At 30.3% G+C, this 12,391-nt stretch overlaps 1 protein-coding gene across 1 annotated transcript; it reads left to right on the plus strand.

Annotated features, from left to right (window-relative positions):
* Positions 1-8,282: 8,282 nt before the first annotated feature.
* On the plus strand, positions 8,283-10,981 carry LOC110644669 (uncharacterized). The gene is made up of 5 exons (XM_021797566.2): positions 8,283-9,117; positions 9,242-9,299; positions 9,458-9,541; positions 9,658-9,793; positions 10,000-10,981. Exons 1-5 carry the CDS (start codon positions 8,505-8,507, stop codon positions 10,294-10,296), a joined length of 1,188 nt encoding a protein of 395 aa, XP_021653258.2. The 5' UTR covers positions 8,283-8,504; the 3' UTR covers positions 10,297-10,981.
* The last annotated feature ends 1,410 nt before the right edge of the window (positions 10,982-12,391 follow it).

The following is a 12,391-nucleotide window of genomic DNA, read 5'->3' on the forward strand; positions in this document are numbered from 1 at the left end:
GCACCTCTAGTGCAAAATTTGATCAATTTTAGGTCACATTTAGTTCTGGCAGTTTTGGTACCCGAATTTGTACAAGCTATTTGACTTGGTTCTGGTCATTTCTGGGCTTTGGTGTCTTCATAAGAATTGTAGCTCTATGTCTTATTGCACTCTGGGCAAAATTTTAAGTCATTCTGAGTTGTATAGACCAAGATATGGTCAATTTACTAAAGCTGGATAGATTGCACCTTTAATGCAAAATTTGATCAATTTTAGGTCACTTTTAGTTCTGGCAGTTTTGGTACCCTAACTTGGGCAAGCAATTTAACTTGGTTCTGGTCATTTTTGGGCTTTGGTGTCTTCATAAGAACTATAGCTCTATGTCTTATTGCACTCTGGGCAAAATTTCAGGTCATTCTGAGTTGTATAGACCAAGATATGGTCAATTTACTAAAGCTGGATAGATTGTACCTTTAGTGCAAAATTTGGTCAATTTTAGGTCACATTTAGTTCTGGCAGTTTTGGTACCCAAATTTTGCAAGCTATTTGACTTGGTTCTGGCCATTTTTGGGCTTTGGTGTCTTCATAAGAATTGTAACTCTATGTCTAAGCTATCCATGGTAAAAATTTCAGGTCAATTGGACCTGTTTTGAGTGAGTTATGGTCATCCTAATGATTACTGTTCATATGATCAAAAATCTGGGTTTGTAAGGTTGCCATTCCGGATTTGGTCATTTTTAAGGTCAGTTTTTAGGTAAAATTTTGGCAACATTTCTACATGAAAGTTGGCCTATTTGGTGTTTAGTTTCACCCCCCATTGGCCTCATACTAATTGGGTTCACTTTTGCACTTATGACCTAATTTAGGTGTTGCCAACATACACAACCTGCATTTGAACATTACACTTCCAATTTTGACAATCCTCCTCCTCCCAATACTTCAACTTTTAATCATGGCACTTCTATATATATTGTACACAATTCCAACAAGGTATTTTGAACAGAACATTCAAGTGTTCAATGCACACAATATACCATTGAAGTTCAACATTTACTTCCACCAAAATTCAATATAGCTCAATATCAATCCTACACATATACTTCCATGGTAATTACACAAACTGCCCACCATTCAACACCATCATATTTCATTGATAAATTTCATAAACTCACACACAAATTTATGATATTTAAGGCTGCCCAACATGGCAGTTTACTAAAGCATCAAAGTCCCACTATTAAACCCTTAATTCAAGCACTAACATACACATACTTGGATATTAACTTACTACAACTTTCATTTGAGTTAATCAACCTTAATTCCCATCCATTAGAGGTAAGAAAAACTCAACCACAACAAACTTTCATGGCTGTCCAAAATTGAATATATCAATAACTCATCAAATCCTTCAAATTTCTTCACCATTTAACTCATCTCAACCTTAATACAAACTTTAATGAAGCAAGGGATGAAAAACTAGCACTAACATTTTTTGAGCTTGACCAAAACTTCATCAAATCTTCTTCTTTTTGCTTCCAATATACTGCCCATGATGTATAATCTAAGTTTAATGAAGGAACTTATGAAAATCAAGGCTTGAAGATGGGTAGATGAAGGCTTGTATGTGGGGCGGCCATGGATGAAGCTTGGAAGATTTTCAATTCGGCAAAGAAGAAGAATGAAGAAGAAGATGAATCTTTTAGTGGAAAAATTTGTCCTAGTGGTCCTTATATACTCCACTAATGCCCCACTAATCACAATTAAAAATTAGATTAATTCAAGATATCCTTTAATTGCAATTATGCCCTCCAGTTCTCTTAAATTACATGTTATCTTGAATTTTATTTTTCATTAAATTTTCAAAATATAATACCACTTATTTTTCATAGACATTTAGGTCAAAAGTCAACTCTATGTGTCAAATTATCAAAATACCCTTCTTCGGGTTAAACTCATACTTTTTCGGTAACACCGATTTACTCCTTATAACGCCGATTTCTTTAATTTTTGTTTTTTGTTTATAATAACTTATTAATTTTTCTTTGACATTTTCAATGTCAATTACACTTCAGTATACCTTTAATTATGTCCCAAAAATATTTCCCGGGGTCTCCCGTGGTCCAGGGCTAGTCAATGATCCTCGCTGTAACTTCCCGGTGCGGTCACCCATTGCTACGGGTTTGGCTCGTTTAACTTAGTCACATTTTATTTCTTTTATTTTTTCTTAATTTTCTCATCACATATTTCATTATTTTATACTTCCTCACTGTCATTACAGTGTAGTTTCAGATACTCTGACTTTTCGGGGCAAACATTAGCTGTCAGAACAGTAGGATGTGCGGACTACGAAAATGAGGATGTTACATGCAGTGCAAAATCCCTTTAATTTTTGCTCCTGTAGAAAAGAAATCACACAATAAGAATAAATCTAAACTAAGTAGAATGTAGAACTCTAAAATAAAGCAAACATAAGAAAATGAAGTACCATTTTACTTGTAAATGGATCCTAATTTCCATGGTTGGCTCTAAGCGTAAATATTTGAACAAAAATTAGAAAGAAATGGGTTTAACAAGTAGGAAGTGGGATTGTGAGAAAAAGAGAAAGAAAATGCTGTAAATAGTGAGATGGCGGCTGCAAGATTGGAAAGTAAAAGGGAGTGACAATTAGGGTTAGTAAATTTTCTATTTATAGTGAGTATTTTCTCTTTTTTTTTTAATCTAAAAAGCAAAACTACATAGTTTTAATTAAAATGTAGTTTTGACCTTAAATAAATCATGTAAAAGTTATAGATAACCTTTGAGTAAAATTTAATATATTATATATAAGTGAAAAAAGGACAAATTATCAATGCTAAAATGTAAATTTATAATAAATAATATTTTCAAAAGTAATTTATTCTGCAATAAAAGGAAATATGGATTCAAATTTGTAATATAATTAATTAATAAGTAATTACTTAAATTTATTCTACCTAAATCATATAATTCTCATATTTGTAGTGATGCGTCTTTATGTTAATTAGATTAAAGATTGTAATTTACTTATGTACCTACATATGTAGGTTTTAATTATATAACTTTGTTATTATACAACACTTTTATACTAAATTAATTACATATTACATGAGCAATTTTATAATTATTTACGTACACTAATTAGATATTCAATTTTTTATTACGTATTAATAAAATTCATTATCTTATATTCAGTTTAAGTGAATATTATATGTGTTAGCTATTAAATTCTTTTATAGTATATATATATATATATATATATATATATAACTATCATAAAAATGGGTATATTGAAGTTTCTTAAATTTATTTGTGATTTAACATGTTAATTATTTGATTAAATATAAATTTCCTTTAATTCAATTTATAGTTTTTTATGAAGAAAAGTCTTTTTACAATTGAGTTAAATTATAAATACATTTGTTCATGAATTTGAAATTTGGGATACATATAATTAAAAAGCTTTTATATGTATTTTATATGGGTATATAATAAAATTATAACATTTTAAACAAATTCATATGTTATTACATCGGTATTACATAATAAAATACTTAAAAATCAGTTATTTTGTTGTAATTCAATATAGTACAAGTCGGTACAATTTTCGGATCGGATATCAGTGCAATTCGGTACGATTCGATTCAATTTTTGTGAAAAAGAACGTACAATTTGGTTCAATTCTATTAAAAAAAAAAATCAACAGTACAATTCGGTTTTAAATCTTTTTTTTTTCAATTTTTCAGTACAATACAAAAAGATCAAGGATCTGCGATCAGCCATACTAAATATCTATATACAATTTATAATATATCCAATAGTTACCACATTCGTTATCCTTATACAAAATGATATTTGAGTAGTATCAAAATATAATAATCTCCATACAAGACTACTTAGTGTCTCAAGTCAAAGGATCACTTACATGACTGTCACGCGAGTCTTTCCATAAACACAGGTAAACTTCCACATGAAATCTTTATGAGTGTCAATTTAGTGAACTTGTCATTACAAGCATCTGCATGTTGGTTCTAAGTATCCCATATATCTCAGTTTAGTAAGAACTGCTACTTCCTTTTATAAAGGAAAGAATGCAACATGTATTGGTCTTAACAATTAGATCAATATCTAGTCTCGATATAATATTGACCAAGAACATTTTGGAACTATGTTATAATGCAATCACAATCTCACATTGATAACCATATTACAATTTCCTATGCAATACATATAAGTCCTATGGATTTTATCTTTACTCAAGGTTCATTAATATTCATTAAAATTATCATGAACATTAATGATTAAATAGACTTTATTTATAACAAAATGTATTTACATGAAGTTAAGTGATTATACCTAGAATTAACATATTGGTTGCAGTGCACATACACTAATATAAACCAAAGTTTATATAATTTTTAAAGATGGTCCTTTTATTGAGGTATGTATTAACAAATTTAACTTATGTTGCATTAAAAACTCATATAACTCTCTTTTGTTTTATCTTCGAATTTAGTTCTATTTATTGGATATGAAAATTGACACATATGGCTTTCCAACAATGTATGGCAAAACTTTTTATTACTTGCTAATAGTAAAGTTTATTCTTACAGGTTGGCCAATGTATAATGAAGACTTTTTGCTCTGATCGTCCATTGTTTAATCAAACAAAAGAAACCATTCAATTAACAAACAATTATTTATTATCATCAAAATTTTCATAACAAGGAAGCCAAGGGTAATAATTTCTAACTCACAAATGTTAGAAAATCATATGAAAATTGAGTATATTTATTTAATTTGATCAAAGATAGAGTATTCACATAGAGACTTAGATATCATAAAGATGAACAAAATACATTTTTAAGGAAATGGCTACTAAATTAGAATATTGATGCCTAAATTAAAGATATGTTTAGTTCTCTAATTGTAATCTATTTTGATACTTAGAAATTAGTAGCTAGCAATTGAATAGCAAAAAATATATGTTAGAAATATTATCTTTTAGGCTAATTTTTATAAACCATCCTTCAACTTTAGAGTTTGTTACATTTTGATCCCTCATCTTCATTTTGTTAACATAAAGTCTCTCAAATTAAAAAATGTTACCTTATGCCGGAATCCCATCATATCTTTAGCCAATTTGATAAAATGTCACACTGTAAAATGAAAAGGTCGTGTCTGTTTAGTAGTATTGTTAGAACTATTATTGAAAAAAACACTTTCTTAAATATATTAGTTATAGAGTATTAAAATCATATTTAAAAATAAATTTGACTTATTTTAGCATAAGAACTCTAAAATAATAAAATATTTTTTTTCAAACTACTTTTTCTAATAGCATGGCCTCTAAAACTCAATGCCAAATAGGTTTGAAGACTTTTTTCGGGCGCAAAAAATATTGGATAAGTATGTTAGATAGGTTTTCTGATTTTAAGGCTGAATTTTTTTTTTATGGAACGATTTGTTATATTAAATATATCTCATTTATATGTTTGGGTATGAAATTGCAAAATTCAAATTGTTATGGGTATTTCAATTTGTTTGATGATTCAATCCCTAATCGAGTAAGAAATATAATTTTTGAACTTTTAAATATGATTAATGGATGAATGCAGAGGTTGCAGGAAAGAGAGATTAATATGAATTTCATATGTCGCACTTTAGTTTCTTTAATTTCTTTTTATTTTACAGTGTGGTACTGCTATATATTAAATTGGTTAGAGATATGATGAGATTCTGGTACAAGGGACTTTTATGTAATATTTTTTTAAGTTGAGGGACTTTTATGTAATCTTTTTAAATTGAATGACTTTATAGTAATAAAATAAAGAGAAGGTTGAAATTATTACAAACTCCAAAGTTAGGGATGACTAAAAAAAATAACCTATCATTTAGCATGTTGTTATAATTTCAAATAACAATTTTACTAAATTTTAAAATATTATCCAATAGCACTCATTTATTATGTTCGTACGTTGAATTAGCATTTAAGAGGCGAAACGCCAAAATCTATGATACAAAACTTTTACCATAAAAGTTTCAATGAAGTGATTTAAAGAATAAAAATGCACCATGCACTTAATTTTTTACTAGAAATAAGATATATTATAATTATATTAATTACAATTAAAATTAACCAAAATTAAATTATGTTTCCGAATATAAAAGAAACAATGAAATATAAAGATTCCAACGAACAATGTTGAGAAACTTAGAATTTCTTAATTTCAAAATCTCAATCTTAACAAATTTTACCATTAGATAAGGCCTTTTGGTGAATATTTTTTTTTCTAAATATATGAAGGCCTAAACTTATAGCTACGGCAAATTTTGTGATACACTCAAAGCATATATTTTTTCCACTTACATAAATATAGGATCTATTTTTTATAATTTATGAAACAACCTACATTTATGTGAGTATGAAGAACACTAAAATTTAATACTCCGAATTCATCTACTAATTTCCCTAAAATTTCTTAATTTCAAAATCTCAATCTTAATAAATTTTACCATTAGATAAGGCCTTATTTGCTACCATACACTTGATTGATAAATATTTTTCTTCCAAATAAATGGAGGTAATTGTGTAACCCTCAAAAGTGTTAAATGTCTTTGGAGTTGAACCTACAAGATACGGTGTAGACGACACAAGAGTTTTAATTGGGGCCGCTTATCCACTTTCATATATGTAGATGATATCAAAGCTTCATTATTTTACCATGAACCACACACACTATAGACTTATCATTTTCCAAGTCATATGCTTTGTTTGCCCTCATGTGCTTTGTTAAACCTCACTTGAAAGCTGCTGGTAGTAGATTGGACTCCAATAACAGTTGTCACTTGTTCATTTGCTATTAAGGCTGCCCTAATCATTGGGATCCACCACCATCGGCATAGCCATAGCCCAATATATATATATATATATATACACACACACCGCCTATCTCAGGCTTTAGGACGCTATTTCTTATAATGCCAATTATTCACATTTGATTTATGCCATCTAAATTAAGGTTTGCATAGCTCAAAGCTAGCTGGCTTTTTAGGCATTGCAATGGTGATTGAGAAGTTTTTATTTTTAAGTAGAATAATTTTTATTGGTAAATAGGAATATCTATTCCTAAAAAAAATACCCTCAAACCTATAATGCCAAAATAAAAATGATTTTTATACCAATAATATTATGGTATTTGTTGCACTTGTTCTAAATAATATCACCCTTTTTAAATTATATATATATATAATTTTTAGTATAATTGATTTAATTTAAAATTTAAATTCAAAATTCCACAACTTTAAATATGGTTCTAATATTACTGAGCGAAGCTAAAGCTTATATATTTTAAATTTGTCATTTAATAAGCACGCGTCCTACAACTACAAGAGTTGCTTATTATAATATACTATCAACAGGATTAAAAAATATTGGGAATTATATTGCTAATCAAGGTAAACTAATAATGATTTTGTAACACTTGATATATGTATTTAGTCCTGAATGAAGGTTTCATACTTGTAAAGAAAAACTTTTGATAATAGTTAAATGTTTAATCTTTATTAACCTTTCCATTCACTGTATTATAAACTCAAGAATAAGATTTAATTAAGTTGTTAATCACAAAAACAGCTAATTAACCCCCAAATGTTTAGAAATATGTCAATAATTTATTTGTTAAAGCAAACAAGGATGCATGATCCAATGTCTAGAAATCCAGTAAAGCTGGTCCAATTTGTCTCACAGCTGGGATGTGAGACCATTTCACACATGTATACATCATCTTAAAAAGATAGCATTAAAATAAGACGAGGCTCTGAACAAGAAGACAACAAGGCCTACAAAACCCTTTTATAAAACCCTCAAAAAACCCTTCTTAATCACTTCTAATTTAATTTGGTTAGTTGAAAAACTGAACTGAAATCAACATAAAAATCATAACCAAATCCCTTTATAATATTAAATTATTAATAATTAAGTACTTGCCATGGCCTTGAGAGAGAGACTTCCAGCAAAGCCTTATTTAAGCTGCTAGACAAGCAACGATTGGTCAAACCCCAACTTGGGATTAGAGAAGAGTATTGGACAATTGAGCAGTGAAGGCACAGAGTAGGATTGGAGAAGAGTCATGGACTATTGATGGCTGGCATTGGCAACTCCACCACCACCACCATTACCACCGCCCCCACCACCAGCCCCCACATGCTTTCTTTTTTGCCCCACATGAATATAATAATTGTAATCTAGACCCAGTTAGGAAGGAGTTATTGTCATCCTTCTTCTCACATTACCCCAGAAGCATTGCCCCTCACAAAACTGTTGTATGGCAGACCCCAACCCAACCATGTTACAATTTCCTCTATTCTGTCCCCACTTTCTAATTTATAAGCCTCACACCCTCTTCCCAACCCCTCCTTAAGTCCTTCACGTTCTTCAATTTCCTTGCCTTTTTCCTCTCATCACTCTCCATTTTCATCTTCTACTCCATAAGAAAGAAACTTGAACAATGTGCTCCTCTAAATCACGGCTGTACCGAGGTTCCAACATTATTGCTAAAATTAATGGCCGCCCTGTTCTTCAGCCAAAATCTAACCAAGTTCCTAGCTTGGAAAGACGTAATTCACTTAAACAGAATTCCCCAAAATCTCCTACTCTGCAGCCAATGCCAACTCCAAATCCTTCTTTGTCTCCTCCCATATCTCCCAAGCTAAAATCACCTAGACCACCTGCACTAAAAAGAGGAGGAGGGAGTGACCCTAATGGCTTGAATTCCAGTGTTGAGAAGGTTTTGACATCAAGAAACACGACCAAAGTGTCAAGTACTGTAAAGAAATCAAAGAAATCCATTACTGGTGGAGCTACTGCAGCACCTCCTGTTCAAACCTCTGTCGTCAACTATTCTTCCTTTATGCTTTTTGAGGCCCCTGGAAGCATAGCAGCTGCAAGGAGAGAGCAGGTTGCTATTATGCAAGAACAAAGGAAATTACGAATCGCTCATTATGGAAGAGTGAATTCTGCTAAGCAAGAAGGGAAGGTTGAACCTGTTGATTATCCAGCTACTAATACTTCTACTATTGTTCGAGAAGAAAGGAGATGTAGCTTTATTACTCCAAGTTCAGGTATATATAACTCAGATTTCATTTGATATTCCAGTTCATCTTTCTATGCAAGCGGGAACCAGAGTACTAAATCAATCAAGCATATTTTGTGGTATTAAAACCTTCTTCATTTTCATGTTCCCAGATCCTATCTATGTAGCATACCATGATGAAGAATGGGGAGTTCCTGTTCATGATGATAAGTGAGTTTTCCCTTCCTACTTAATTTTTTTTTTTATTTTATTTTATAAAAAGAAAGCAGTTTTAGTGCACAGACTCTTCTCTTTGCGAGAACTAAGAAAGGTTCATCTGTCAATCTGCCATGTAATTAATACAAGTAACTTTGTTTTTTGTTATTCAGGCTGTTGTTTGAATTGCTAGTGCTTACAGGAGCACAAGTAGGATCAGATTGGACTTCAGTCTTGAAGAAACGGCAAGCACTCAGGTAGGTGAAAGAGAATCAATTCTCATAGAAATTTATGTGGGTTTGCCCTCTTTGATTAACACATCATAACTGGTTTTGGAAAATATTAATTAATTAATTAATTACTCAACTTACAGGGAGGCCTTTTCTGGGTTTGATGCAGAAGTTGTTGCCAAATTCAGGGAAAAGAAAATAATCTCTGTCAGTGCCGAGTATGGCATAAACATAAGCCAAGTTCGAGGGGTTTTGGATAACTCTGATAGAATTCTCCAGGTAATCAAACATTTAAAAATTTAATAATAATATCTATGTGGATTAATTAAATATCGTTTAATTTGCATTCACATGTACATTTTGTTAAGGTTTAATAAGCAAAATCTTGACTTCCATCATAGATTGTGAAAGATTTATTAATCGTTAAGTACATAATTAAATAAATGATTGAGAGCATGTTGATGATGGTTTTTTATTTTCTGCAGATTAAGAAAGAATTCGGATCATTTGACAAGTACTTGTGGAGATTTGTGAATCACAAGGCAATCACAACCCAATACAAGTCATGCAACAAGATCCCTGTGAAGACATCAAGATCAGAAACTATAAGCAAAGACATGGTAAAGAGAGGATTTAGATTTGTTGGTCCAACTGTAATCCATTCATTCATGCAAGCTGCTGGCCTCAGTAATGACCACTTGATCACTTGTCCAAGATACCTTCAAATTCAATCCCTTGAATTGGCATCTCATCACCACCACCATCACAGTCCAACTTCATAGAATCATCCCAAAAAAAAAAAAAAATGGTTAACCCAAAAGAACAAAATTATAGTAAGTGTGACCAAAAAGAAGCATATCTAGTTAGTTGAATATCTAACTACATGTATTAATTAGTGGTAACCTTTTGAGTTACTGGTGTGAAATGAGACTTTTGATGGCTGATCATTGAGAAGAAGAAAAAAAAATTGAAGTGGGTCTATGAGTGTGGGGCCAGAAGAGACAGGCAGCATGTGCAGGTGGGCAGAGGGCAGAGGCATGTGCATGGTTTTCCTACTACTTTCAATTGCTTTCAATTTTGTGATCACCACCCTCCTCAATTATACGCTTGCTGCTTTTAAACTAGTTGTGAAAGGATATAATCAGGGACTCAGTTTTGGGCCAGAATTCCTAGATATTCCCTGCTTTTTCTGCCTGGATATTTGGATTGGATAAGAATTGGAATTTGCTGGCTCTGATCTATCTTCTTCAGGGCCATAGCCTTTCATGCTAAAAAAGTCGCACAATATCGATTCCTTTCAGGGTGTGATTGAAGTTCAACCTCAATTTTCTGAAGATATCTGCCATTTCAAGATCTTTGTATTACGGTCATTTCTTTAGTTCTAACTTGTAGGGAATACAAAGTTGATTTGTGTGTATTGTGAATTAAGAGTAAAGTTTTGAGTGTTTGCTTTTTCTCTACACAACATATTTACATTTTTTATTAGGATAAGATAATAATATTTACTAAATTAATTTTATACAATATTTTTCACTTAATCAAAATTACATCAATCGATTAATGAGTTTACATTTAATGATACTGAAATTATCTCTAAAATAATCAAATCTCAAATTTAAATTTCACTCAAAATTAAATCAGCTAAAAAAGTATATTAATTATATCAGAATTGTAAATTTTGTAAGCTCAAAATTCAGATTGTACAAATTTCTATTGCACCTCACCTGATGACGATAAAACATTAACTAGAAATCTCTTACTATTTCAATGCAGCAAATTTCTAATCGCAATTTCTAAAGAGAGATAAATCTATACAATATTTTCTTATTTTTCCAAATGTAATTTAAATAATGTAACCTTTTCTCTTCAAACTTTGGGCCCTAAGATGTTGAGAATCTCCTTAATATGGTCACAACTTGTTGTAGTACTTTTAGCATACGCTTTTGGGCATGAAAAGTTGCAGAAATATGTGTATCACGATTGGTACCAGTTATGAAATGGCTTTAATTCCCTGTAAAGTGGCCTAAATTGGAAGGGAATCCAAAGCCAATGGCTTTTGGAGGACCTACCAAAGCTAGTTCCTTCAATTCCCCAAAAATATATGCCATTGTGTGCTATGAAAATATATCGGATTCCCACACTTTTTTCAGTTTGAGATCATTCATGTAATGACCCTTTTGGTTTTTGGGTGGAAACCATCATATAAGGTTTTTTTTTTTTTATATATATACATATATTTGACTTCAACTTAGATTTCAATTTAGGATCCTATAATTTTTGAGACAGACACTAATATCACTGAATTATAGCTTATTGATTGTATAAGGGTGCATTTTTACACTTGAAGACCTCTATTTATCAATCATATATTGTCAATAAAAATATTTTGGTGGACTTTCATAAGCTCATCTCCCTCTCTTTGGAAATGCATGCCAATAAACAATAGATGAAACGAAATCAAAAAAATATTTAAACAAAGTAAATTCTATAAAATTTTATGAAATTTATTAAATTAATTTAATGTTTAAATTTTTTTTAAAATATATTAATAAAATTTACAAATAATTTTTATATTTATTTATTTATTTTAAGTAAAAATTTTTATATTAGTTATGATCTAATTAAGATTATATATATATATATATATATATATATATATATATATATATATATATATATATATATATATATATATATATTGAAAATTTTTAGAGGGTGGTTTTAGAGAGTTAGCAGCTAACTTACGCTATTTTCCTTTTTGGTATGTTGAAAATTTCAAATTGAATGAAAATTTTTCTATATTATAAGATAAGCACTCAGCTATTAAACCATAAATTTAATTTTTTTTATTGTATTGTATGAAAATTAATTATTAAA

The sequence above is a fragment of the Hevea brasiliensis genome, chromosome 11 (assembly GCF_030052815.1).
Source record: "Hevea brasiliensis isolate MT/VB/25A 57/8 chromosome 11, ASM3005281v1, whole genome shotgun sequence".
NCBI classification, from domain to species: Eukaryota; Viridiplantae; Streptophyta; class Magnoliopsida; order Malpighiales; family Euphorbiaceae; genus Hevea; species Hevea brasiliensis.

What these genes read in the sequence shown, in the direction of transcription:
- LOC110644669 (XM_021797566.2), top strand. Translation starts at nt 8,505, where the DNA reads ATGTGCTCCTCTAAATCACGGCTGTACCGAGGTTCCAACATTATTGCT. An exon ending in GTTCCTGTTCATGATGATAA is followed by an intron (nt 9,300 to 9,457) that starts GTGAGTTTTCCC and finishes TTTGTTATTCAG; the next exon opens with GCTGTTGTTTGAATTGCTAG. An exon ending in AAGAAACGGCAAGCACTCAG is followed by an intron (nt 9,542 to 9,657) that starts GTAGGTGAAAGA and finishes CTCAACTTACAG; the next exon opens with GGAGGCCTTTTCTGGGTTTG.